Source organism: Electrophorus electricus, chromosome 6 (genome assembly GCF_013358815.1).
Source record: "Electrophorus electricus isolate fEleEle1 chromosome 6, fEleEle1.pri, whole genome shotgun sequence".
NCBI classification, from domain to species: Eukaryota; Metazoa; Chordata; class Actinopteri; order Gymnotiformes; family Gymnotidae; genus Electrophorus; species Electrophorus electricus.
The window spans coordinates 12,862,189-12,889,581 of record NC_049540.1 but is presented as its reverse complement, the minus strand read 5'-3'; the positions used below and the strand labels follow the sequence as shown (position 1 = coordinate 12,889,581).

Genomic DNA, 27,393 nt, shown 5'->3' with positions numbered 1-27,393 from the left:
TTTTATTTTTAGCAGTAATCTCCAAAACTGCAATTTTGCACAACAGTATTAACCTGAGAATTTAAACACTTGTTCAAACAAAACTGCAACAGTGCATTTTCATAACTTGTGTAACAAACATGAGAACAAGGCACAGAACTTCGGTCTCTCCTAAAAGAGCCATCGAGCGTTTCTTGAACAGCAAAACGAAAATATGACAAAAGTCGGCTAGCAGTTTAAATCGGCAGGCACATGAGGCCATAGGGGATTACTGTGCGACCAGGATAATAATGCATCTAGGTGGACCAAAATTTAAAGTAACTTTAATTATTTTAATCTAAACGCTACTGTTTTTGGACCGAGCTTCAGAAAACGGTCATGACAAAGATCAGAACAAAGTGGTAGAGGAACTACCATTCTTTCTATTGCGCTATGCCCTGTCTGAGAAACATGGCCCATAATTAACGTTCATCTGATACAGAATTTAAATACAGAAAACAGACAAAAAAGACCAATGCTATTTATCTGTTTGAACTGTCAGTGAGGCACAATGCAGCTAGCAGGTAGAACTGCCGTTTTCTGGTTTTTCACTTTACCACATAGTGTCAAAGTGTCACAAATGGCTGCATGAACCACTGACAGCAAGGCAGCAAGCGTAGGTGGCATGAGAACATTAGGTGGTGGTCGTAAGCACCAAGGATACTCTTGAGGTGTTCCACATTAACATTCGTGTGTTGTTGTTGTTGTTGTTTTGTGCAGTTATAAACGGTGATGTAGCTGTGAGGGAGGGCGTTCATTTTAAGTGAAGTACTTTGGATGTCTTTGGATGTGGTCAGAGACAATATTGTTATTAGTTACTGCTGTGGGAATGAATGTTGTTATTGGCTTTAGCTTTGTGAGGGGCAATGTGATTGGTTGCAGACTTGAGAGGGAGAGCACCGTCATTGGTTGTAGCCATGGGAGGGACGGCCCTGAGTGACAGCCTGAGTAGCCTGCTCGGGAACCAGACTGGGGTCCGTCAGGATGGACGTGGAGGTACTGAGAAATCGGAGTGAGCTTAGAACAGCTGAAATGAGCGAGAGGGAGAAAGGGAGAGAGAGAGAGAGAGAGAGAGAGAGAGAGAGAGAGAGAGAGAGAGAGAGAGAGAGAGAGAGAGAGAGAGAGAGATAGAGAAACAAGGAAACAGATGGTGAAATTAGTGGGTGGGGCAGCAAGAAAATGAGGAAAAGAAAGAGTGAGACCCGATGCCTACGGTCTTCGAGCTCACTCAGCAGGAGTCATTTAACACACTTTAAGCCATTAAGACATCTGCTGGATAAACTCCAACACCCCAAATGATAAAGCAAATATTAATTCTTGTGTGACACATTTGAATATGACCAACCAGCATAATAAAGTAATTTGTTGCCAAAATTAAACATTGTGTCCAAATGTTTTCTCTCTTAGCAGCAAATCCTGTCCAATTCAAGACTAAGTGTCCACAGGGACCACTAGCCATAGAGACAGAGAACAAATTAGCCCCGGAAAATCAAGGCTATGTTACTTGGTCACTGTAAAACAGATAAAATGCTCTTTGACCTTTGCTAAGGACACAGATGTCTCTAAGATAATTTATTAAATTCAGAGGAGGCAATGTTCCTGCATTTGCTGAGCTCACTGAAACAAAGGAGATGAAAATGATGTTTGAAGAAGAGCACAGTTCTTATTTGGCTGGCTCGCGTGTGCAAGAGTGCTACAGCTATAGGGGCAGTGGGCAGATGCATCAATAGCACAGCCCCAGTAATAGCACTAGCTTCTCATTAGACAGTCTCATATCATTCACATAGTAAAAATGCTGTTCACGTGGGTACGTGAGTTATTTATTTACTGATGCATCGTTCAGATAGAGCACTCTGCGGCAGCTTCGTGTCTTAATGTAGTTACGTCCATAATGTGACTTGGAATTCGTCATTTGAATTTTCCTTTCTCTGTATTCTTCAACAGTTTCATCGCTATTAATGTTTTTATTAATGACATTTTTGGGGGCGGGGGTCTCACTGGGTCGGAGGGCGGGCAGGGAGCAGTGCTGGTCCAGCCAGTTGATGGTGGTGCGACACATGTCTTCCATACTTGCTGTGGACACCATGCCATTGTAGGACTCAAACAGAGGCTCCATGATCACGCTGAACTGGGGCCTGCGGTTTAGGAAATGCCAAATATAGAATGTAGCCCATAATTTCACCAAGAGCCTCTTATAACAGCGAAGACATATTGGCAGTTAGCCGCTCTCGTGCACATGCATGTGCACACACGGACATGCGCACGGCTCCAGGGGGTGGGGGTGGGGGTTGGGGGTGGGGGGGTGCTTTGTGCAGGGGGGCACTGTGCAGGATACGATCCAGAACTTCCAGTTCTGCAGCGTCTGAGCCCTGACGTATTCTCGGAACTTCTCCCTCATGTGATCGAAACGCTGACGGGTGATGGGCACACCCGTGGCAGGGAGCTGCTGCTGACACACACTGCACACAGGACACACACGCGTGCACACACACACACACACACATGCACACACGCACGCACACACAGATTGCCGTTTTTGGGTCTTGTGTGTACAGAAATGTGACAATAGTGCTTATACGCAGGATGTCAGATATTCTGCGCCAATCTATTAGTGTTCCACATATCGCCCAATCCATTCATACCACCCATAATAATGTCTAACAACCCACGTCCTCGCAAGCGCTTCACAGGGGTCAGCAGGCAGGCACCTGCCTTCGCTGGCGTTTCTGAATTAAACCCACGACACCTCCAGAAGGCTCAATAGTGAGATCTGGTGTCCCATCCCTTCCCCCTCCAAGCTCACGTTTAAGCCACAGGCCACTACCTGGATTGGCTTCTCTCATGTTTAAGGCTGTACACACTGACACCATTAACGTCCGCTCAGTGTCAACAGTTTCTTATGGGCTTTATGCACCCACAGCAGACGCTGAACAACCCGCCCCCCCCAAACCGTTGCTTGTCTCTTCCTATACTTCCCCATTTTCCCTGCGCAGCGAGTCACTCACAAAAACCATCAGATCCATAATGGCGTCCCGGATGCCATACCCTGGCATTTTTATGCACACCAGTTATGTCACCAGTTCCATATGGATTTTACCCACTATGCTGCCAAACACACCCTGACACCGCAGATCCGTAATGGCCTCTCTGGTGACTGAGGACATGCCCAGCCCTGCTGGCACCGTTAAAGTCACGACATGTGAAAACACCGTTTCATAACTGACTGCTTAATCCAGGCAGTACTCTCTCTTGCTCTATACGGCATATTTCTTATAATATTTCTTAGAACATATTTATTACTAGGTAAGTGCTGTGCTTTTTTTCTGTTATGTTTCCTAGATGTGTCTGTTATATCAGCTAATGTGTCTAGCAATGAATGCAGTTGGCGCTTGTCTCCTTTTAGGCAGCTTGTTATTAGCTTGTCTCTTTTCACACTGATTAAAAATGTCTCGCAAGCAGATATACAGCAAAAAAAAAAAAAAAAATCCTGGATAACAGTATTGCTGGTAAATGTTGTGGGCGGGGCTTTCGCACTTGATGGCAGTGTTGAGCGCCAGGATCTCGTCTCGGAGCCTTTGCGCCTCCTCGTGGAGCTGCATCCTCTCCTGCTGCATCTTGCTGATATACTCCGCCGTCTTCTGCAGAGTGGTGGCCTTGCTGATCTGAGAGAGAGAGAGAGAGAGAGAGAGAGAGAGAGAGAGCGAGAGAGAGAGAGCGAGAGAGCTGTCACAAAAATCTACCTAATGCATGGGAATTAACAGGAGCTTACATAAATTAGGACTCCAACTCATCCTTCAACAGTTTCTGCCAGTGGACCAAAAGGCAGAATTCAGATTTCAGCAAGAGATTTTCTATTGTCTATCGGTTGCTTGTTATTACAGAAAAGCAGAATTACAGATCTAGATATTGGAGTGTGTATTCCCGGTACCTTAACACTGGGCTGAGAGCTCAGTGCAGTCACCAGGCCATGTAAGGTGTCGAACCCCAGTTTGATGTTAAACCTCCTCTTCTGCTCCGCAGATATGTGCGTGATCCGCCGTGAGTCTGTCTGTAGACAGAATCAGCATGAGATATGTTCTTGTCACCTTTAGTGTGTGCACATGTGTGTGTGGCGGGGGGGCGGGGTTGGTTACCCTGTTGGGTTCTGACTTGGCTACTCCGGGTAAGGAGTGTGATGACTCAGAGGTCTCCGGGGTAACGGTTGGGGATGTTGGGCCGAAGTTTCCTGAAAAGCTCACTGATAGCACAGTCAAAGGAGTAACTACTCAGGGCCCAAATGGACGAGATGAAACCATGACTACCAAAGTCCAATCACAAAGGCTGCTCCATACTCAGGACTGAAAGTGGTGTGTAGAATTGTCAAGATAGTTTGGTGCCTGACACTCAATAAACCGACACAATATATGTATTAAGACATAGACCACTGAAGTTGCACTCCATCCAGTAAGCGTCCTGCTTATATTAGGAACTCCATGTCTAAAGATTTTTTCTCTATGGAATTTTTTTTTTCAAAACTCTTCTATATCACACCCTGTGATAAATAAAAATATTTAAATCCAGTACTTTTTGTACTATGTACTTTTTCCCCCCAAATGTCAGTGGACCATCTGTATCGCAAAATTGTTAAGTAGTCAAAATGCTAATGTTGCTACATATCAGCTAAAGCTACTACACATGAAAAGGACGTTATTTGAGGCAGGCTATAGGGATCCACGTTTCCCTCTGTGGTTTGTCAGTTCTGGATCTCCAGAGGGGCAGTCTATTAAAAGGGGTGAAACCCACATTCAGTCTGGTTACATTTAGCAAGTCCCATGTAGTCACGTAGTTTGAATGCAAGTCTGCTTACAGGGCTTCTGAGAGCAAGAATGGAAGAATGGAAGGGATACGTACAGCGTGTGTCAGTGAGCATCAGATGAAGAAAGTTGGTTAGATATAGTATTTCATATTACCTATAAATAGCTTCAGAGAACTAACTTTCCCCAGCTAACTGAGAGCTGCAAGCTAAACAGAAGCTGTCCTGACAAAGCTGAAGTGTGAAAAAGCAGAAATGAAAGACATAAGAAAACCTCCAAGTGCAAACGCCTTACGTTTAACAGTCTCATAATTCAACTGATGCGGTGATATTTGGGAGAGAAAAATGAACACAGGACAAAAGAAACCGAATGTAGAAGTTTTTTGATTACCACAGGGTGCGACCGCATTCATTCCACTCATGGACCAAAAGCGTTTAGACCCGGAGTACCTTATATAAGAGCATGGAACTGACAACGGAATAACGAAACCACGTCGGCGGCCTGTGTGGCCGTACCTGTCAGGCTCGTCCTCTCCGGGGCGTGGATTTGGACGGGCGAGAGCTTCTCTGTTTTGGGGACGAGCAGTGGAGGCCCCTGGGTGAGGAGGGAGGAGACGACAGAGCCGCGGGAGGCGGCGGCCATCTGCGTGGGGCCCTGCAGCATCTCCACAGGGGGCCACGGGGCATGCTGGGATGCCTGAGAGCCTTCCTGACCTGCTGACATGCCGCTGGTAGACTGCTGATCAGACAAAGGAGCACCCGTTTTTTAAAAAATTTGTCTGTTTACGGTATCATTTTAGTTGTTTCAGTGCAGTAATATACATACTGCTACAACAGGAGAAGCTGCTCTGTGGCCCTTCGACCTGACGAAGGGAGCGTCATAACCCAAAGTAGGTTTTCCTAAGCAAAATTGAGAATAAATAGTAATATTATTACATTATGAATAAAAGGCAATAAAATAACAGTGATAATAATAATAGGAATAAAGTAATGTCAAAAATATGATCTTGAAGACATACGGTCTTTAGTGCTGGAGGACAGGAGCTTGGCTAGGCAGCTGGTCTGCATGGGCGGAGCTGAAGATGCCAACACGGGAAACACTCGCACCCCTCCGCTCTTCTGTTTGTGCTTCCCTCTGCCCGTGGCCACGCCCACCTGCTGTGGCACAGAGAAGCAGTAGGAATGTCCAGGTGAAGGCAGGACTGGAGGAGGTGGGGCCATGGTTACTGGCTGGTATCCCAGGGGGACTGGCAACATTTCTGGAAGGCTGGGGTAGTTATGGCTCAGCTGAGGGTCTCCCGATAGGACATTTGTGGCAGATCCGGTGTGGGTGATGACAGTAGCTGTTGGTGCATTGCTGTTTCCTGATTGGCCGGTTGATGGAGGTCTGTACTTGAGACAAGTTGTCGGGTACAGGTAAGGGTTCTCCTGTGCTATGGAAGTGGAGGCCATGGGCGAGGTTGCCATGGCAGCAGCAGGGCCACCATAAGACTGCTGTTGCCCATACGAGTCCATGCCAGGAGGGACGGTGAGAGAGCGAGTGACCTCGCCTTGCGGGCTATACTCGGAGTGACCCTTGAACTTGGGCTCAGAGGCCATGCTGGTGGTATCAAAGGTCATGTCAGAGGTCAACGGTGGGCGTAGATAGCCAGGACTTGGTAACGTGACTGCAGAAGGCTGGGGCAAACTCTCGGCTGCTAGACTGGACTGAAGAAAAAACATTACAAATTACAGACACTTTTATTATTGTATTAACATCATAAATATATCATTACATGCATGACTATTGCAGAGTCACAATACTTGTACCGTAATTCAATGTACATGTACATTTATGCTTCATTCTAGCTAGGGAGTCTTTCTATAACCCTATCCCTGTCCTCTTTACTTTTGATCCATCATTGAGTTTTGGAGTCAGTGTTCATGCTTTGAAGTACTCTATATTTTTTTAGGTTTTAGAGAGCTGTCTCTTCTTAGCGTAGTGCTCTTGAGCAGAGCATATTTCAGGGTGAATATTTTCAGACCCGGGCCTGTCGTGCAGGGGTGGGCATGTCCGACCTGTGTGAGCTGGGATCCCGCGCGCACGGGGGATGTGCCGGCCGCGGCTGGCAGCGTAGTGGCGAACGGTGCGCTGGGTGGGCCATCGAAGAACCCGTAGTCGGTGTAGGCACTTGACTCCAGGGGTTGACCGCGGTAGCTCGTGAAGATGTCTGCAACAGCACAGGGCCCGACGTTAGACTTGCCCCGCCCCTTTTGTACCTGAACGGCAGCCTGAAGCTCATACTGCGTATGCGGATCATTTACGTCACATTTGTGTCACACCCGTATCACACCTGTATCATACTCACGTCATACATGTATCGTACTCACGTCATACTCGTACCGCACTCACATCATACTCCTATCGAAGTACTCACGCCGTACTCGTATGGTACTCACGTCATGCTCGTACCGTACTCATGTCATACTCCTATCGATGTACTCACGCCGTACTCGTATGGTACTCACGTCACACCTGTATCATACTCACGTCATACACGTATGGTACTCACATCATGCTCGTATGCTGCTCACGTCACACTTGTATCACACACAGTTGAAGATCAAAGCCAAAGAGCATGAGCTAAGGCCCCAAAGCACGCATGCTATGAGCGATGCGCCATGTTCTGTGTCTCCTTTGTGGACACAGTGAAGCGTTCAAGCTCGTGCTGCAGCATCGCTGCTTTTCTGATATCTAGAAAGCGTTGAAGAGACACTGAAAGAGAAACCGGAGCGTTTTCCGGCCCGTTCAGTCTTCCAATCTTGGCTACACCCAAGTTAATAACTGTAAGTCAGGTTCTGGTACTACAAGTCCAAATTCATCCAAATTCATCATTTGACCCTCTTTTTTGGACTTAAATCCATTTAGGAGTCATGTCACGTTCATATTTTTGTGACATGTTAATTGTTTAGTTGATAAACCTTTTCAACAGTCCCCACAAATCTTTTCATTATTATTTGTAATATTATTTGTAATAATATTTGTAATAATATTTTAATAATATAGTATTTATATATTATTTATACAATTTGTAATGTTGTTTAACATGACGATTTGGTTCTTAATGAAATGCTTGACCTGTGCCCATTTCCGGATCTTTCGTTGCCGTTTGGAGCGAGAGTTCTCGGGGGTTATGGAATGATGTGTGACGGCACATAAAGCTCAGCCGGCATGCAGGGCGTGCGCTCTCGCCAGCACTGCGTACACCGCGCCCCGCCGGATTTTCTTCCCTCAGAGGAGGTGCGCCGCTCACAGGTCTGGCGACCGATACGAGCATCTAGCATTTCATGTTGAGACTGAGAGCTACTCAGTCACCAAGGGAAGGCAGCTGCTTCAGCAACATCACGCTTCAATATAACTTCTAGCAGTGCAACATTACCGAGGAGACATTTTCTCTCCCAAGTGTAAAGCAGTACTAATGCTAGTAAAGATACAAATCACGGGTAATTGCTTGTTAGAAATTAATGGTTCAGTTAAGAAAACATCACAAATTGGGATTACATGACAATTTGAAAGGCAGTGCCCGTAGTCTCAGACATTTGCGCCTCTCTGCACACGCACTTATCCCTTTGAAACTACTGTAGAACACAGGTCTGTGGCAGACTGAGAGAGTCTTCTAGTGCTTTCAAGTTCAACTCGGAGGGCTAGCAGTGTGCCCACTGTAGAGCCAGAAGATAATTCCCTCGATTCACTCTGTAAAATGAGGACACTTAATGGAGCACCTGATTCCACAACGACGAGAGAGATATAGACCGGGGGGTGTGGGAGAGAAGAGAGAGAGAAGAGAGAATTTCTTCAAAATGTTTGACAAAATTTTTATAAACAGTTGTTGTCACAGAACAAATGGCCGAGTCCAAGCCCCCAGTGGAAAAATTGTCTTCTGGTTTTCTTGGTGTCCAATGGATTTAAGTCACTTACGGGCTCTTCCTGCATAATTACGAGCAGGGAGAGAACGGAAGCTACCCCTCCCCATAGCCCCTCCCCATAGCCCCTCCCCATAGCCCCTCCCTTAGCCCCTCCCCATAGGCCCTCCCCATAGCCCCTCCCCTAGCCCCTCCTCATAGCCCCTCCCCATAGCCCGTCCCCCTCCCTCCTTTCCATGGCTGCATCTTTTGGATAGCCATTTGTGGTTCACCACATCCCCTTCGAACTTCCACATTTTCATTCCAGCTGACCTCTGACCTAACCCTCTCTGTGACCTTTCACAAGCAGAGTAGGCTGCAGGGCAAAGACGATGACCCTAAAATATACGAAAGGGGAATGGCAAAAATATATAATACACCAACCAAGATCGAAAGGTCATTGATTTCAAGATGCCCACATGGTAAATGGACGCTCACGCACCCAGTAGATTTTCTGATGAGCATGTGTCCCTACAGTAGCACATGAACTTGTGCACTTCCTTAAATTCAAGATTGCAACTATAGAAACTATTCCACACACAAACACACGCACACTGTTACAAAACAGATCACAGCAAAACTAAAGCCCTCAAGAATCAATATTTAATCATCTTAGATGATTACTGGAGATTTAGAGAATATTTTTCTGTTTCTAAAATAAAGTTTATTACACCCTCTTTCTTCTTTAGGCAGTAACATATAACCAGACGCTGCAGAACAGGTAAGCCGGTGGTAAGAATATTTAAACCATAGCAGTCTGCAATGCTCCATCGCGTTCCTGTTATTTTCAGTTGGGAGCATCTTAGCAAATGCACTAGAAAGCAAAAAGACAACTGGTTACACTCCTGTGTTTCCTGCAGTTTCCACACTACTGCTGGCAGATACACACTCCTACACACTAGCTCAAGAAAGTGAAGGTCATGAGCAATTGTTCCATACATGGAACGGCTGGAACGGACTCGAGAATTAGATGCAATTATGTGCCTGTAGCTTATTTCCGTCAAACTGATCAAGGACAAAGGGAATGGTTTGGTAGAAAGCTGGGTAGAAGGTGTGGAATTTGCATGCAAACATGGACCTGGTTCCCTGTAAAAAAAAAACAAAAAAAGGAAACAACAAAAAGAACCACGAAAACTATTCACCTCCGAGCTCAGGTCCCCCCGTCAGCATCGTAGTATAAAAATAATCTTTGCCATGAGAAATTGTGGTCAAAGTGATGCTTACTACACTCTTCCACAAAGCTCGTTCATTTTGCAGAGCACTTGAGGAGCCAGGCAGGTTAGCAGGTCATTGAACACACCGCAAGGTCAAAACAAGCTGGCCAACATGATTCTGGCTGAGTATGTGCCGTAGAAGACTTACCGGGAATGTCCATGAGGTCATCCAGGTTGGGCTGAAGAGGAGTCAGCCCGGGTTGGATCATATCAGCATTACTGGTGTAGGCTGATGGAGCAAGAGACATTTATCACACCAGGGAGGTGGTTTTGTGAGTGTGTGCGTGTGTGTGTGTGTGTGTGTGTGTGTGTGTGTGTGTGTGTGTGTGTGTGTGTGTGTGTGCTTGCATGAGTGCGTTCATTCATTCAGAGTTCCCTGTTTAGGGTAGGCGGTGTCTTCCTGAATAAATTTTACAATTCACATGACCACGTTATAGGAAAGGGTGTCACACACAGTACTCTGAAAATGCCACCAAAGAAAATTAGAGCATGCTGAAGGTTTTACGTTTATGCATGTCAAACCCTTGTAGAGGTAGAGTTTTGGGGAACCCAATCTACGTAACTTCAATAACTTCTAAATTTCTTCGACGGCATGTTTTGCTATGTCAGCGTGTTACACTCATCTTTCAGTGGTATTATAAAAAATGACATTGACGTCTGATTGGATTCAATGCAAAGCTGGCATGGGTTAGACTGCACATGGCACCACAGCCATTGAAAAAGAACTTCTCAGTCATATAGGGAGAATGTGAGACACTGATCTCATATCAGCCACTTGATAGTCACCATATACCACCATTTACACTGCACCTTTTACTAAACTGATCAGAGAGCAGCTTGTTCAGTACTCACAGTTGTGGCGGTCGTCAGTCCAGGGGAAGGGCTTTTGGGTCATGGTGAAAAGTGTATCCGAGATATCCGATAGGAAGCAGTCTAAGTCAAACATATGCACCTCATCTGGAGTCGTGTTCCCCTCTGGATACATCTGATTGGACCATTTCTCCAGCTCCGTCCTGCAGATGGGTGTCTGAGGATGGCAATCAACCAATCATCTACCAGCTTATATGAGGAACACACGTGCGCTGACAGCAATGACAATATGTGCAGTGGAGTCATTAAAGTAGGCTTTGACAAGCTCCAAGGTAAAGCAATGCTTAACAGTGCAAAAATCAGCCCAGTTTATAGAAGTCAGGATCCAGTTAGCACTGCTCTTATTGAGAAGGGATGACCTATTTTCCCCCATCAATGAGCACCACCCAAATCAATTAGACATTTATTACTGGAGTCAGGAGCCTAATGGTCTCCTCTAGACACACCGATCACTTTTAAATCTCTGGAATGCCTTTGGTCCACTAGTACTGCCTGCGTTACAATTGCTGATGTCCAGGCCCCGCTGATGAACAACGCAGGATGATGGGCGGGACCCGCACATCAGGAACACAGCTCACTGTTACAGTGCTGACAGCGCTATAATGCAATGCGGTGCACGTGGGGATAGAGTTAGCATACTGCCCACAATGCAAAGCACTAAATGCATGAATGCTGAGACATGAACCACACCGCATGAAATTAAAAATGAGGAATTATAGTTACGAAGACACTACAAAAAAAAGCCCTTTTATGAGATTTATTTTATTTGTCCCCTAACTTCCAATCGCAAATTAGACACTACATGAACTAGATAATACACACACACACACACACCCACACAGACACACAGAAATACACACACACAAGTAAGTATGACCTTCTACTTACAGCCCAGCACAGACTGCTTCGCCCAGTTCCTGCCTGAGTAAAACCTACTGCATCTCATCTCCGTTCAGATTCTGTTAAGTGCTGCTTCTTCCTCTGTCCGTTACCCACACAGCCCCAAGCCCATCACTGTGCCCATATTTATAGGGGTGCCCGAAGCCAGCCGGAAGTTCCCTTTGGCGATTACGTCCTGAAAACACCCTCTCCACTGCTTTCTCCGACACACACAAAAGGAGGCGAATTATAGCATGGGCCTTAGTACGTGTGTTTTCGGGCCGGGCTGAAATTAGGTTGGGGGGGGGGGGGGGGGGGGGGGCACGCGTGTGCGTGCGTATGCGTGTACGCACTCGCAAGGTGCTAACGGGGTCGTGTGAGAGACAGAAACCCCCCTGGCTGAGGCCATTACGTTTCTGATTGGCCTCCATGGGCACCGCCAAGTCGCCACAGCGACCGAGGCGGTCGGGCCCTTTTGTTGGTGACCCAGTTCTGACCGTCACACTCACGTGTGGACAGAGGGCCTCGACTCCCCCTACTGGCGGACCAACAACTCCATGCCAGAGCCACTACAACACAGAGATTAAGAACTGAACCACCAGTGGGATTTTGCTTCCAATACATTTTATAACCTTTTATAAGCCTTTTTAACTCAAACTTCTGATATGGACAATACAAGCATGATTATCTTTGCTGCAAAATACATCTTATGGTTTTAGGGTTAGCACTAGAGACTAGTTAGCACTAGTTTCTAGTCCCTCCTATTACAACAAATAACTTAAAGCAACATTTGGCAGGAGCTAAACCTGGTAGCAAACATCTCATCACTGAAAAATGAAAAAAGCAAAAACACACCCCAAAAACAAAAAAAGACAGAAAACAAAACAAAACACAAGACTGGAAGGATTCACGTGAGGTGAAACATCATTAGCACCTCCACGTGCGTAACCAGGCAAGAGCTTTCCCTGTAACTCCAAACACACACACACACACACACGCACGCATGCTCTGTACACACTCTTGTAGCTTGTTAGTGTTTTCCCACTGTCAGACTATCAAGTTGATATCCACACAGATGGACAAGAAAAAACATCAAAAGGGCAGAGGTTCTCATCATGCACAAGTGGGTCATCCCTGATCAGACGGCATTAAAGCTGAATACACGGCTCGCCAGGACCCGGGCGGAGCACAGGGCGAGATTGGGCCCTTTTGTCACCGAAGGCAATCAACCACTCATTTTCTCGCCCGGCATGAGCTGCCGTGACGCAAGTGGAAGTTCGTGTTTACGTTTGCGGCTTTTAGCGTCCCCCCCCCCACCCCACCCAACCCCCAACCCTGACCAGGGAAAGATCACACGCCACATTTCTCCGGCCTGCTGAGTGAGGCAAAGTCTGGGCTATTAATAGCTAACCGAGAGACCGCTGCAAATACGAACCTACTAAAGCAAACAAAACACTGTACGGGTAATAACACAACTGAGTGAGGGACAGGAAGAGAGAGAGAGGGGAAAATAGAGGCACTTTCATTATAAAAGGGGCTGAATTACCCCAAGGGCCCTGCTGGACCCTTAAGGTCCCACAACAGGCCCTTCATTAGAACCTCTGAACAAACATTTTATTACAAAGTACAGCCTCTGTTGCCCAGCTTCTGTTGCCCCGTGTCAATCGCCCAGCCTCTGTTGCCCAGTCTCTAAGGACTAGCGTATGTCACCCAGTCTCTGTTGCCCAGCCTCTGTTGCCCCGTGTCAGTCGCCCAGCCTCTGTTGCCCTGTCTCTAAGGCCTAGCGTATGTCACCCAGTCTCTGTTGCCCAGCCTCTGTTGCCCCGTGTCAGTCGCCCAGCCTCTGTTGCCCAGTCTGTTGCCCAGTCTATGTTAGCCATCCTTTAGTCCTTCAAGCAGGGACTGGTCTCTGAACATAGGACCACTGTTAACTGGTTATTTTTGGTGTGGCAGGCCAACGTGAAACCAACAGTGATACTGACATGTCCCTGTTAAGCTTGAGTGTAGGTGAGTGTTGGTACAAGGTGTTTCTAATAGGGGCAGATGAATGTAGGTACAAGGTGTTTCTAATAGGGGCAGATGAGTGTAATTACAAGGTGTTTCTATTAGTGACAGATGAGTGTAATTACAAGGTGTTTCTAATAGTGACAGGTGAGTGTAGGGTCAAGGTGTTTCTAATAGTGACAGGTGTGTGTTGGTACAAGCTGTTTCTAATAGTGACAGGTGAGTGTATATTGTTAAAATAGTTTGAACAGCCTCAGTAGCTCTTTTTTCAGTGTTTTTTCTTCAATGGTTCTGTTATTCTTTCTGCTCTGTATGTGCAATTTAGTATTTAGGATTTAGTAAATGAGGCTCCAAGGAAGCAAAAAGGTGTACAGTGTGCTCATGGAAAGGTGAAGGTGCTAGAACACAAGAGCTGAAACTCCACTTTGCTTCAGAGAAAATTAGTTTGATACATTTTGAAAGATTTAAAATTTGCCTCCTCAATATCACTACAGCACATAGAGATAATATGGTCAAAATGTCCCAGATCATTGTTATTCATTAAAAAAAGTTATTTAAAGCACTAAGGAACCTGAAATCATTTACCTACAGTCTTGGCACTCTGACATCAAAATTTTCAAACATTTTCTATAACAACAGAGATATTGCACATAGTAAATGTTTCACTCATGTCAGGCTCTGTTCCAAGTGCATTAAAACCTCCAGTTGTTAAACCCCTCATTTAACAAAAACCTTAGATCCAACTGCTTTAAATAATTCCAGACTCATTTCAAATCTACCTTTCATTGAAAAAATCATCAAGAAAGTGGTCTTCAAATAACTGACTCATTTATATTATTAAAGAGCTATTTTGACAACCTTCAGTCAGGGCTCTGGTCCAACCACAGCACTGAGATGACCTTTATGAAAGTTCTTAATGACATCTGTATAAAAATACAGATTCTGGATCAAAATATCTGTTCTTCAACTATATGGCCTCTGTACTGGCTTTGACACCATCAATCATAAAATACTCTGAAATAGATTAAGAATGAAGGCAGACTCTCAGGAACCGTTTTAAACTAGTTTGGGTCATATTTCCATGGCAGGAACAACTCTGGTGAAATAGACAAATATGCATCTGAATGGATCTCTATGACCTGTGGTCTCCCCCATCTGAATGGATCTCTATGACCTGTGGTGTCCCCCATCTGAATGGATGTCTATGACTTGTGGTCTCCCCCATCTGAATGGATCTCTATGACGTGTGATGTCCCCCATCTGAATGGATCTCTATGACCTGTATTGTCCCCCATCTGAATGGATGTCTATGATCTGAATGGATGTTTATGACCTATGCAGTCCCCCATCTGAATGGATGTCTATGACCTGAATGGATGTTTATGACCTATGCAGTCCCCCATCTGAATGGATGTCTATGACCTGTGGTGTCCCCCAGGGCTTTGTTCATGAGCTACAATTCAAAGCATGTCAACTTCAAAGTTCATGTCAAACCAATTACTAAATCAGCATTCTATGATCTCAAAAATATTAACAAAATTAAAGATTTCTTGTCAAAACAAAGCCACGAGAGACTCATCCATGCTTATATTTTCAGCTTTTAGTTTAATTAACCCATTACCACTGCAAGAGAATGGGAGGCACCTGATGCTATCATTACTTTATTTCTTACCTTCTGAAGAACAGACATAAGGTCCTTGTGTTTCTAAACCAAAAAGAAAGAGAAAATATTTTTAAATTTAGTCCCTTGACTCAGCCTCACATATGCATAAATTTTAAAACATGATTCTTTGCCATCCTAATGCCAAAAGCATGTTAACTGCTGTCTGGCACATGGATATAATCTTTGCACCACGTGTCACTAGAAGGCACCCGTCAGGCCACTCACCCTCTTCTTGTAATAAATCCTCCATTTGTGATATTCTTTTATCACCACTTCTATCTGTCGCTTCCAGTAGTTTCCCTCCAACACGATTGCCTTGAAGTCAAAAACAAACACAAAATACGAAGCACAATTTGAATAAAACACACAATTTCACAATCCAAACTTACAAGATGCTGCCTAGAGCTTATCACGGGAAAGAAATTGAAAGGTGTGCACATAACTTCAGTGGAGCCGATTAGAGCAGACCGTCAATATTTTAGGCGTCAGGGCTTTTGGTTCAAGAATGTCAAAAATGCTCAAAGCAGCTAGAGTTCAGTATCTGACACTGGCAAACTGGTAGATGTAGCTCAGTGCAGATTTTTGTTTGAGGGTTTTTTTTGGCATGATTATTGTTTGTGTACTTTCTGATGTTCGGTGCTACTCACCGCTGGCTTGCGATGAGCATCTGCCTCAGACCCCTCCAGTGGAGTGATGAACCCACAGACTGGATTTTTCCTTTTCTCCACATCTAAAGCAGTGTAATGTTTAGCTTTGCTTCTGTCGTTAGTGTGGCATTCTAAAGCACTTTAAGAGCACTGTCACATGCCCAGAGTACACACAAATACAGAAGATTCTTCTTAGACGAACAGTACAGTATAGAGTAGATTCTTTATTACTCTACAGAATATAAGATCTACATAACATATACAGAAGAAAAGTGTCATTGCCTTTTATCCAAGACACATCCAGGCCTGCCTTCCATTTCCACATTTTTCTTTCACTTTTTTCTATTCTTAAGTCATTTCATTCTTTGTACCAAGATCAAAAGTCTGGTATTTCTTTGTACTTTAGTGTTGTTTTACACTAGAGGAGCTCACATTGAATGAACCAGGCTCTCCAGATGGCGTTATTCAGGCGGATCTTATCCCTCCACAGCAGCCTCAGGCCTTTGAAGGACTTCCACTTGGGAGACACTATCTTCCCACTGTGGAGAGACACACACAGCCCACTCAGCTCAAGCCGCCTTGGGCGCGTGGCATTCACTTTGGCTCAGTGTCTTCCGTCGGACCGGTTCAAGCTGGTTCCATTTCTGTTCAGTGCACATTTTGAGTTAACCTTATTCGCCCCTGAAAATCAAAGACTGGTTTGTGGAAATGCCATGGATGTGAGGTGGTGGTTGGTTTCAAGTGCAAAGAAAACTAAGCACATCCAAGCATATCCTAAACCATCTGAGATTGATCACATTTTTGGGATTTGATAGCGGGATAATTTGCATATTGCAGCTTTCTGCGCTATCTGTATCATAAAATCCAGTACTGCAATAGGCAATTAACTAACGACACGTGGTGCGGCCCTGGTGAAGACCACACGTTTGCCACCTTAATCGTTTGGCCTTGTCTGGCCACGTGAGGTTCAGGCCTCTGCGCCATTTCCCCACTGTTCCAGTGCATTTAACAGCCTAATGACACCAGGGCGATGATGGGAAGGAATGAGGCCGCCCCTGGCTCCATCGGTTGCCAGGGACCTGTATGGTTGCTAGGGCTCTAATGACAGCTGAGAAGGTGTGAGGGGGGAAGTCAAGAAGACACATCTGGCTAATAGGTAGTCGGCAAATAGCCCCCAGAGTACTCAGGCAGAAGGAATTAAAGCTACAAAGCTAAAACTGAGCAAACATGGAGTCCTAGCAATCCAGCGTGTTTGGCGGAAAACATTTAAGATGTCAAGAGTGGGAAACACTTAGCCTATCAAAAATGTTATTGCTTTTTAATGGGCATAAAACCACAGCAGTGACAACAATGAAGTTTCTGTCGTTTTCCTTGGCTATGTCTACACTGGGTAATTGATATGGTGCCGTGTTTTATCCAGCACCGACTCGCTACCAGACCTTTGTAGTTGGTTATCTCAGACCACGCTGCAACAAACCCCACTTGATTAAGGCATTTGCCAACATTCTCAAATGTTGTTGCAGGTTGCTGTCTGTCTCGGTGGAAGACAAGGACAGAACTGCTGCCATAAGCAATTCTGGAAGTCAAACTTGATAATAAGTGACAGCGCACACCCTAAATGTGGGTGCGGCAACCTCAGTCAACCCCCAGAAACAACAGCAGTAATAAACCCAGAACCAAACATGGAGTCTGATTGTCTCTTATTTTCAGGTGTTCTTGACGGACTGTCTATTTTTTAAAGGAATCGGCCTTAGCATTAAAAAAAATGCTCCACAGCTGTGACCTGCACTGAACTCCATGAACACGACATAAAGTTGGGAATCGCTCTCAGACAGTGGCTTGGCTTTGCGAGGCAGGGGTGACACGGCAAAGGCAACAAACAATGTCGTAAGAGTCTTTGGTGAGGGGCCTCGGGAACGAAGAGAGAATCTTATCCTAACCTCGGTTACACTGTAACTCTCACCCGACTGTCCGGCTGCCAACTCCTGCCAAAGTCCATTCATCTGTTGCATTTTTCCACAGCTGTTTCGAAAGCACGAGCTGCAGCGGTTCGCTACTCCGCGGTTAGTTCCTACCGCGCTCCGAGGAAATTTGCTTTGTGATTGATACCTGCGCTTTAACAAATTCAAGAGCTTCAACACCTAATATATGTAAGAAATGAAGAGGAATTAGAAATAACTTTTATAATAAAATGAAAGGAATTAAAAATAGAAAACTGGAAAAAGAATCGCAAACAACTGGAATAAGCAATGTCATGTCAGAGTTGTACCCTACTTATACATAAATGGGAACCACCGAAGGCCAAAGAATTAGAGACTTGTATTTTATTTTTCTTTTAAATGTTGCGAAATCGGCAGTAGAAGATTCTATATAGTCTGTTACTCTGCTACGTTAAAGAGGTCTCAGGAGAGCTGCACTCTACCTGTACGCCAGTGTCATGCACTCAAACAGGCACGTGAGGGTCGGGTCTATGCTGAGGCGCCTGGAGCTGAACGGACCGAACCTATAGGTCTGACAGCCCGGCCTGTTGACAGTGTCGAAGTCATAATCCACCGCTGCTCCGCTTCTCCGCCTGCGCGGGACAGTGTCACTGTGGGGTGAGGACACCATAAAGTGCCCACTGTGGATGACTTGCGTGCGCCGGAAGATTTCTGATGTCGAGGTAGCCTCGGCATTCGCCGAGCCGTCGTCCGGATCGGACTCGGATTCGGAATCTGCCATTCGGGCCGCCTTTGGCTCTTCGGGAAACTTTGGAGAGACCCTTTCTATCTTTGCCATTGCTTTAAAAAAAAAAAATGTTTATCTACCCCTCGTGCTGCCGAATTCCAAATCGTTTGCACTGAGGTCAGCGCAGTTAGGAGCGCGCAACAGTTCGTCAGAGGACCACACCTCGCGCGCTCAACAACGTGAGTTTGCTTATCGTTCGTTCGTCTGCCTCCAAGTCAAAGGTCACAATTCTTTGCTCCGATTCCAAATGATTTTCTATTTACACCCAAGCATACTTAAAGGGACCTTTAAAAAGCAAGGCCCTAGACCCATACAAAATGCTACATTTGCACAGAATTATGGTAGAAAAAAACTCTCGCCATGTCAATCAGTTGTACTAAGCCATGAAATGTGTTAAACTATAACAGATGTATTGTTCTTGAGTATTACTTAGTATTAACTTAGTATTTTGCTAGTAGGTATGGTAGTAGGTAAATAGTCATATAGTAATAATAATAATAATACGAAGAAGAAGAAGAAGAAGAAGAAGAAGAAGAAGAAGAAGAAGAAGAAGAAGAAGAAGAAAAAGAAGAAGAAGAAAAAGAAGAAGAAGAAGAATTGTTATTATTGCTGTTATTATTTTAATAATAATAATAATAATAATGATATTTTATTTTAATAATAATGATGATAAATTATTATTATTATTATTATTAATAATAATAATAAAAGTATATTGTTTTTGTTGTTAATTTTGCAATAATAGTATGTAGTTTTCTCCCTGAGTCTAGGCTGAATTCTTTCCACGAGCCCTAGCCCTTCATTTTTGAATGTTAGACTTATGTTCCTATTGACAATAAATGGCTTAATGACATGAAAACGCTATTATTTTTCTGTCGTGTCTTATGTGCCTATGTACTCATTATCGTATTCTCTTTTAATTATTTAAAGAAAATATTATAGACTTTATGTCATCACTTAAGTAATTATTATTTAGACATCTTTTTTATTATTTAAAGAAAATATAGTAGACTTATTAGTCAAATAACGAGTTCTTTCTACGTTTACACTTGTCCGTCCGAACGGAATTAACCGAAAGAGTCCTACATGTCCCAGCTGCCCATGAATAACTTCCGTGTTGAATGGTTCAAAAGTCGCTCATTGGTAGGGAGACGAATTGAAACTGTGGTTTGTTTTTAATCTCAGCGATGCGTAATCCACAAAGTCTGACACTCTAAATCATGGACGCGTTTCAGAAGCACAAGTCTCTGTACAAGGGAACGACTCCACCATGGAAAGAGACGTACAGAAAGGTAAGACATCTGTATGCGTGTAAATGATCCAGCTAATGTCACAGTTAGCTAAGTAGGTTAGCTGGGTTAGCAGGTTAGCAGACCAGGTACGGCTGGTGGGGTTAGCTGGCACGCATTAAGTGGGCAGTGCAGTAAGTGATGGGCTGTCAGTAAATGGCTGAGCGTTTAAGTGGTAGTACCTTCGATTAGCTAGCTACTGTTGTATTTTCAAACATATTTTAAAAGCTTTCTAGTGAGTAGCTAGGCAGCAAATGATGCTCGCTGATTTCTCCCAAGCGTTGCGTGGAAAGGCTGAAGAACAGTCGGTCGCGGTTGCTCGAAAAGTATCGCCAGATGGGGGCCAGCGCGGATGACTCGAAGAGCTCTGTACTTGTCCAAGAGGTGATGGAGATGGAGTGGAAGGCCTTACAGGCCAGCAGCCAGAGGCTGCCTTCTTTGTGGGTGAAAGACGGCATCAGTGATGTACGTGGGTTTCAAATTATCTATACCCGAACGGCTTACTGTGTTGAGGAGATGGTCGAAAGATGGACAAATTCCTTTCTTTTATCCACAGATGTTCACTGATGTGCACGAATATGACGAACTGGCCATTCTAGAGGAAATTCACCAGGAACTCGTATCTCAAGGTTATTGTTAATTATCTGGTGTCAGCAGTCTGTACACGTTTATTTTTATAACTTTCCGCCCCTCAGTTAACCTCCTGTCCTCAGAACTTTCTATTATAGAGGAATACCACAAAAGTCAGCAGTATGAAGAACAGTACTTCAGTTCCATTGTGGATGGAATGGAGGAAGAAGGAAAACTGATATGTCCTGTGTGTCAAAGGTAAGTGCTAGCAAAAACCTGAACAGCAGCTAGCAGATCCTTAACGTAGCCTCTGCTTATAATGCACTGTATGTATTACAGGAATAATTTGACAGTGAACAGTCATTTTACTTCATGTCCCTGTGGAATTTACATCAACACAGTGGTGAGTTCCAGGGAGGTTTCCACATCTCCGTACATGCTTGACACCCAAACAAGCTGCTTGAAGTATTGAGAATTATTCAAAAGTAAAGCACTTTTACTTTTGAATAATTCTCAATACTTCAAGCAGCTTGTTTGGGTACTACTTTGGTAGCGCATTAATATACATTCTTAGTCTGAGGTAAACCCAGTTGTAGAACAGGAAGGAACTGAAACGAGTAACATTAATCCGTTTTACTTTATCTTAGGTAAGTAAGTTGGCGTACCAGAGTCACTATGTCTGAATTAATGTCAATGATTCCACAGGGTAGGAATATAACAGCTGAGCTACTACAATGTCTACTTGAAACTAGGGTCACAGAGCACATGGAAGACTGTCTCCAGAACCCCGTATTCTCAGTGGCCTCCAACATGGATGGGTCGCCAAACCTTATGATAAGCTGCAAGGTAATATCATAAAGTTTCTTAATTTATGAGGCATGAGTGGCTGGCTTGGGCCTTAATTTTTCCTGTGATCCATTTTTGTAATATGAAAGACACAACTTGATTCTACAATCATTGTTATTGAAATTGAGCTCTGTCTTAGGTTTGATACAGATGCTAATAAAAATATAAAATGTCAATGATGAATGATTAGGGTTCATTTATACATGAGAGAAAACCTATTAAATTAATCCTGTTGACCAGATATTTCTCATCTACAGGTGTGTGATTATCTCTCTATCATCCTATGACTACCCCTTGTGCAAGATTGAGGATTTTTTTTCCCTGAATGTTTTATGTAAAATAAAGCTATAGTAGTTATAACATTAAACACTTCAATCTACAATATGGTATTTATGTACAAAAGCTGCTACAGAGGTTTAGTTGTTCTAATCTTGAGAAATGGCCAATAGGCAATGGTACCAATTGCTATACAGTACAATTCTTAGACATGTAATAATTGACCTTTAGTAATACATAGGTTTGGGTTGTTAAGGTGAGCATAGATCAAAATGGAACTGGGAGCTGTGTTTAATCAAGTTTAGCTCACCAGACTATCACAGGCCAATGGGCCACAGTTTTGGGTGCTGAACATAAGGGCAGATATTAAGTGCGTCTCGAACAATAATCATACATAGGCTTGTTTGAAATTTTTTTTTTTTTTTAATTGCAACTGAAACTGTCAGATGGATACAAGGGTCTTTTAACAAATATTTCCTAGTCATGAGGAAGAAACCTTTTTTTTTTTGAGAAACCATTTTCTGCACTAGGGGGCTCACATTCGTGTCCAGGGCATTTCCCAGCACTTCCGCACACACAAAGCCCAGCCTTGGACAAAATGTAACTGTCTATGGTTTTATATAGTCTATTACTTTAATCTGTGTCCAGGACAGCTGCCCCAGTAAACCAGGACTGGCTTGCACAAAAAGTGTCAACATTAAAGACTATATGCTGTGCTTAAATTTTCAAAATAAAAGTATAAAACATGTTTGCTGTTGTACCTTTTATTTAACACACTAATATTTCAGGTTAGCTAGAAGTAGAGACTGCAAAACCTCTATGAACCTCAGTGACATTTGATGAAGCTACTGAGGTCCTCCAGAAACTTGATGTATTCCTGATGCTCCAAGGCTGTGCTTAATTCCATCAACTCATCCGCAAATGCATTGTCAATGCCCCGGTCAGCCAAGAAGTCCATCAAATGGTCATACAGCGCCTGTGGAAATTACAGATTAAAACTCGCATTCCTCTCTACGCTTCATCCCAATTCCTCATTTGGTACTAAATATCTTCCCTCTACTGGGGAAAATCTACTGGGGAAAACAATCTAATTTGAAAGCACCTTGACTGATCAAATACCCCGCAGAATACGTCAGTAAGCACCCTCGCAATGTCATTTTTCAAACAACTACAAGGCAAAACTGTCCTGAACAAGGTGGGGTTGTTTTTTTTTTTTTTGTTTTTTTTTTAAATACATGACCCAGGGTCTTACCCAGTCCAGAGAGTCTGTGTTAAGTGTGTAGCTGGTCTCGTGCCAGTCTGCCTCTCCGTCAGGCTGGAAACTGACCTCCCGTATGGCAAAGATATCACTTTCCTCTTCACCTTCGCTATGACCAATCTGCTCAGGAATAAACATTGAATTTTCATGTTGTGGGCAGATCAAAACACTAAGCTATTCACACCAGACAAAAGCTATATAACAATATCTATATAACAGTGTGCTATGTTTAGTTTTTTTTTTTCTCCACTGTAGTGTTGCATCAAGAAATGCAACAAAAATGTGTTTGTGGTGTAAAAATTAACAGTGTGTCCATGGTGAGAACACCTGTGCATCAGAAAAGCAGAGGCTAGAAGTGTGTTAGCTAATCGGACCACAACAAAATCTGAGAATATGAGGCACTGAAACATTACCACTGAGGCTGTAATGATTTGAAATGTTCAGAGATTTGATTTAAAAGGCCTGCTGCTTTTTAAACTGGGCCTTGTTAAAATAGATGCTTTCCCATTGATCATCATACACAGTATGATTTCTCTGTAGTAAATAATGTCCCACTACTATGCAGGTTCTGTCTACTGGCTATGTAGTGCTATGTATGATTGTAAATGATAAGCATGGGGTGGGAAAATAGACACTAAAAAGTACTTTAATGAAAACAGAAGCTTCAGTTGTGTAGGGACTTGCCTCATCCTCTGGAAAATGACAGTCAAACACCAGGGAATTTTTGGTACCCTGTTTCACCACTTCAATAACAAAGTTGGGCGTTGAGACAATTTCAGGCTGAAAAACAAGAGAGCAAAAATTAAAGAAACAATATCAAATGGTTCAATCTGGCACTGGAGAAGTTTAACAGTTAACCAGCTACTAATACAACTATGCAAGACACCAACATCTGTAATACTATACAAGTATAGTACTCAGACAGTTTTTAAAAAATCTGCACTTCAGAATCATTTCTGATTGAATGAGAATCCAAAGCCAACAATATAGACTTTCAGTCCACATAAGTTCCAGATCCCAGTCATGCGGGTCTGAGCTTGAGAACAGAAATCTCATAACCAGTAATACTGCAGGCTGATGGACGCGTCAATGTCAAGCACAATCCTGTGGGTCTTTCCTACACTGGGAGAAGGCTCTACCTCACTGTCCTCTGCCTTCTGGCCCTGCTCTGCCTCTTCCTCCTCCATGTTCGGGGGGATGCTGTTGTTTATGTTGAACGTGACCGTCACTCTGTCAAACAGGAAAGAAATAATTTCAATCCTCAAGCCCAGTTAGTAAGTAATTCGCACAATATCCCAACATCTGACTCCAAGTTCAGTTAAAGTAGGTGTTCATATAAAAAAAGCACAACCGTGGCATGTGAATATGTATGCTGAAATCTTACTTCTCTCCAGAGACAGAGCGAATAAGTTTTGCTTCAGCGCCATTTAGCTGGAGCTCCCATCCACCAGACATTTTGGGAAGGGTCTTGCTTTTCTGGATCTTCTTTTCCTCTTTAATCTCATCAGAGAGAAACTCAGTAAATGCTTTGTCACCTGGAAGATGAGAGAAATTATCATAAGTAATATTTCGTGGGGCTCTCCCACCACAAACCTTGCTCATAAGTCTGAAAGACACACGTGCACATGTTTCCAGATATAACTGAGGTGCAGTTTACTATTCTTGAGTGTCATCAATGCTGGTCAAGGTAACAACACTGACAACCGATATCAATGAATGCCAAGTGCCCTGAAACCATTGTGGCTTAATCCGATATTCAGAACAAATCCCTATTCAGCATTAACTAGTCAGCAGCGCTGTGCCGTGATCTCTACTGTCAAGTACACGATGATTCTGGTGATGACTGACGAGCTAGTGACTGCTGCCCATTACAGAACAGAAACTCGCTAAACCTCATGCGAGGCGAGACGTAACGACAGCTGATACAGCTAACTATATTCAACAGAGTAGACAACACTTACGAATATATACGCCCAAAACCCAGTTTACGTTATTAGGAACCCAGACACGGGTAACGCTACAATTTTGGATGTAGCTAAAAGGCTAACTTAGCATGCCACCCAGCGAGCCAGAGCGCCGGGTACAGCTGCTGAGTCTCGCGTGAAAATGTCCCACGAGCGGGCCATTTTTCCTCAGCTTTCGCACTTTACCGTCTGTGTGAAGACCCCCGCAACCGCACGACGCCGACGGGAGGAGACTCTTGGAGGGGATCAGTCGCGGCCTGCCTCCGTGAGAGCCGCTGTGGCACAGCATCCAGACGGAGCGCGTGAAGGGACCGCACGACGCGGACCGCGCGAGAGGCTCCGCGGCTCGAGGGGCTCGCGCGGCGGTGGCCCTGTTTGAAACGCGAGCTGCGACGTTCATCGCGCGAGCGAAAGACTTTAGCATGGCTGCGGCGGGGACGGGACGGACGACAACAACGACGACGACGACTCCGCGGCTCCACCGACGCGACCGGTACCTGTGCGCTGCAAACACGTGCGGAAGGACACGGTAACCTCGCGGTTTGAGCTTCGAGCTTTGCACCGGAAACATACGAGGACAAGCAGGAAACACGTCAAAGGTCTGCAGCATGGCGAAAGGGGCAGAGGCGCACTAGGGGGACACGTGCGGACGCGTTTAATTGTACACATTACATGGTTAAAAAAACAACAACAAAAAAAAAAACCGTCTCATCGGCGACTTCAGTTTCGTTGCGGGTACACAGTTATATAGATATCCATGGCTATTGCGATTATTTTCTTCACGGGTCGATTTTAACAGTAAACCATAGCTAGTTAGTTAACTAGACAGTTTGTTTTGCTATTAGCTAGCTAGACACGCTAGATCAGGGAGGCATGCAGCTTTGTGGAGTGTGTAACGATCAAATTCCGAAATACAGATGCCCTGTATGCAGAGTAAAATAGTAAGTATTTGTAATTATATACGTGCATATTATAGCTAGTTAATAGGTGGTGTTATTTGGGTGGTCAGCCAGCTAGCCATCTTGAAACCACGAAAATGATTTAGTTTAGCTGAGTGGGCTAGCTAGCGGCCTGCTTTTTCTCAAATACAAATCACGTCTGTGACTTTGTTCTTTTTTGTTATAGCTGTTCGCTGGGTTGCTTCAAAAAACACAAAAGTGATGGTAAGTGGGGTTTTTTCTTCGACATGTCGAATCTTATTTGGGCTTTTTTTTCTGTAAGTAGCCATTGGTCGTCAGAGTTGCTTAAATGACACGACTGTTCAGATGTTAATAAATACGAGAGGCCTTTTAAAACGTAACTTCACCTTTCTTTTCTGTAGACTCCTGCCAACTAGTTATAGACACAGCGCGTCCTGCTACAACTGTTGCGACAGCGTTTCCAGATGTCTGTCAGAGCAGTGGTGTGTTTTCGCGAATCAGCTTTCATATTTTATTAGTTTATTGGTGTAATGATGTACTTCAAAAAGCTTTCGTGTGACTTTAGCTGAACAGCCATGGACTGTTGACGATCTCCTCGACGAGGACAGCCAGTCTGACAAGGTTCCTCTGCCCAGACTTCAGCAATTAGGTACTGTGTTTGTGTAGGTGAATTACACAGTATATTACTATGGTTACAGTAGCCTATAATGGTACATGGAGTGTGCTTTGTGATTAGCTTAATAGAGACCAGAAAATAAATTGCAGTGGAGTAATGTCTTGTGGTTGCCCTGTGCAAATCCAGGAAATAAGGATTTAAAATTTGGCAAGTCTATGTATTGCAGAGATATAATCAAGGTGGATGGCATGCACGAAATGGTACATGCATGTCGACATCTAAAATATTAATTATCATATCAGTTCAGATCTGCCCTTACTTCGAGACGTTAGTTGATGTGCGTGTTGTCGTTCACCTGGTTCCCTCTGTTGATGCAGGTGAATCGGAGACCCTGATGAGCCTGTTGCGCAACCCGCACCTCAGGCAGCTGATGTTGATGGTAGACTCTGCCCAGGACAAGGCACAAGCAATGAAGAAGGCCATGCAGGAGCCGCTTTTTGTGGAATTTGCAGACCAGTGCTTGCAAATCATTGAACCGACAGAAAAAGAAGCAGAAGAAATCGACGATGGATATTGAGCTAAAGTGAATGAGAAGAGCTTTAACCGGACAAGTCCTGAAATATGTACAAACCAGCATGGGGAGAAGTAGGCTGGAACTGGGGACACAAACTGGGATTTAGTGCTTTTTTTAATCATGCTGCATCAGTAACATGGAAGGAACATTTTTCTAGGTGGTAGATGGGTGCTTAGTGTTTAAAAGGCTATGAACCTTGGCCATTTAAGACTGCTGATTGCAAGTATGGATTTGTGAAGTTTGCTCTATTTTCTAAGTCTAACTAATCTATGATTTTTCCATTCACTTTGACCAAATAAACTTTTTTTTTTTTTTAATCTAAGA

General features: G+C 44.1%; 4 protein-coding genes across 6 annotated transcripts; 2 read left to right on the top strand and 2 right to left on the bottom strand.

Annotated features, from left to right (window-relative positions):
• Window positions 1-5: 5 nt before the first annotated feature.
• On the bottom strand, window positions 6-18,828 carry LOC113577562 (carbohydrate-responsive element-binding protein). The gene is made up of 17 exons (XM_027010288.2): window positions 18,452-18,828; window positions 16,462-16,568; window positions 16,030-16,112; window positions 15,608-15,697; window positions 15,392-15,424; window positions 10,819-10,993; window positions 10,115-10,195; window positions 6,869-7,020; window positions 5,830-6,517; window positions 5,637-5,710; window positions 5,327-5,549; window positions 4,152-4,255; window positions 3,947-4,066; window positions 3,553-3,680; window positions 2,354-2,477; window positions 2,017-2,146; window positions 6-1,045 (listed from the first exon to the last, which is right to left on the bottom strand). Exons 1-17 carry the CDS (start codon window positions 18,805-18,807, stop codon window positions 921-923), a joined length of 2,793 nt encoding a protein of 930 aa, XP_026866089.2. The 5' UTR covers window positions 18,808-18,828; the 3' UTR covers window positions 6-920.
• Window positions 18,829-19,889: 1,061 nt separating this feature from the next.
• Window positions 19,890-22,188, top strand: rpain (RPA interacting protein). Of its 3 annotated transcripts, none has more exons than XM_027010287.2 (7): window positions 19,890-20,048; window positions 20,325-20,510; window positions 20,602-20,674; window positions 20,759-20,873; window positions 20,955-21,018; window positions 21,321-21,461; window positions 21,719-22,188. In XM_027010287.2, exons 1-7 carry the CDS (start codon window positions 19,977-19,979, stop codon window positions 21,746-21,748), a joined length of 681 nt encoding a protein of 226 aa, XP_026866088.2. In that variant the 5' UTR covers window positions 19,890-19,976; the 3' UTR covers window positions 21,749-22,188. The 3 variants fall into 3 exon arrangements, with proteins under 3 accessions (XP_026866088.2, XP_026866086.2, XP_035383249.1); XM_027010285.2 differs by having other exon boundaries at window positions 20,741-20,873; window positions 21,368-21,461; XM_035527356.1 differs by having other exon boundaries at window positions 20,741-20,873.
• Window positions 22,189-22,485: 297 nt separating this feature from the next.
• c1qbp (complement component 1, q subcomponent binding protein) lies at window positions 22,486-25,450 on the bottom strand. The gene is made up of 6 exons (XM_035527355.1): window positions 25,146-25,450; window positions 24,380-24,530; window positions 24,135-24,225; window positions 23,680-23,775; window positions 22,990-23,115; window positions 22,486-22,713 (listed from the first exon to the last, which is right to left on the bottom strand). Exons 1-6 carry the CDS (start codon window positions 25,381-25,383, stop codon window positions 22,564-22,566), a joined length of 852 nt encoding a protein of 283 aa, XP_035383248.1. The 5' UTR covers window positions 25,384-25,450; the 3' UTR covers window positions 22,486-22,563.
• A 121-nt stretch (window positions 25,451-25,571) lies between these two features.
• On the top strand, window positions 25,572-27,384 carry znhit3 (zinc finger, HIT-type containing 3). Its single transcript, XM_027010308.2, has 5 exons — window positions 25,572-25,900; window positions 26,085-26,122; window positions 26,281-26,361; window positions 26,445-26,528; window positions 26,873-27,384. Exons 1-5 carry the CDS (start codon window positions 25,833-25,835, stop codon window positions 27,070-27,072), a joined length of 471 nt encoding a protein of 156 aa, XP_026866109.1. The 5' UTR covers window positions 25,572-25,832; the 3' UTR covers window positions 27,073-27,384.
• The last annotated feature ends 9 nt before the right edge of the window (window positions 27,385-27,393 follow it).

Excerpts from the sequence above, each read along its gene's own strand:
- LOC113577562 (XM_027010288.2), bottom strand. The coding sequence starts at position 18,807 with ATGGCAAAGATAGAAAGGGTCTCTCCAAAGTTTCCCGAAGAGCCAAAG. Across the intron at positions 7,021-10,114 it reads TGACCTCATGGACATTCCCG|ACATCTTCACGAGCTACCGC; the intron begins GTAAGTCTTCTA and ends GTGCTGTTGCAG. Across the intron at positions 1,046-2,016 it reads CCTGCCCGCCCTCCGACCCA|CTGTTCTAAGCTCACTCCGA; the intron begins GTGAGACCCCCG and ends CGCTCATTTCAG.
- rpain (XM_035527356.1), top strand. The coding sequence starts at position 19,977 with ATGGACGCGTTTCAGAAGCACAAGTCTCTGTACAAGGGAACGACTCCA. Across the intron at positions 20,511-20,601 it reads TGAAAGACGGCATCAGTGAT|ATGTTCACTGATGTGCACGA; the intron begins GTACGTGGGTTT and ends TTTTATCCACAG. Across the intron at positions 21,019-21,320 it reads GAATTTACATCAACACAGTG|GGTAGGAATATAACAGCTGA; the intron begins GTGAGTTCCAGG and ends ATGATTCCACAG.
- c1qbp (XM_035527355.1), bottom strand. The coding sequence starts at position 25,383 with ATGCTAAAGTCTTTCGCTCGCGCGATGAACGTCGCAGCTCGCGTTTCA. Across the intron at positions 23,776-24,134 it reads AGAAGGCAGAGGACAGTGAG|CCTGAAATTGTCTCAACGCC; the intron begins GTAGAGCCTTCT and ends CTTGTTTTTCAG. Across the intron at positions 22,714-22,989 it reads ACACAGACTCTCTGGACTGG|GCGCTGTATGACCATTTGAT; the intron begins GTAAGACCCTGG and ends TAATTTCCACAG.
- znhit3 (XM_027010308.2), top strand. The coding sequence starts at position 25,833 with ATGCAGCTTTGTGGAGTGTGTAACGATCAAATTCCGAAATACAGATGC. Across the intron at positions 25,901-26,084 it reads CCTGTATGCAGAGTAAAATA|CTGTTCGCTGGGTTGCTTCA; the intron begins GTAAGTATTTGT and ends TTTTTGTTATAG. Across the intron at positions 26,123-26,280 it reads CAAAAAACACAAAAGTGATG|ACTCCTGCCAACTAGTTATA; the intron begins GTAAGTGGGGTT and ends TCTTTTCTGTAG.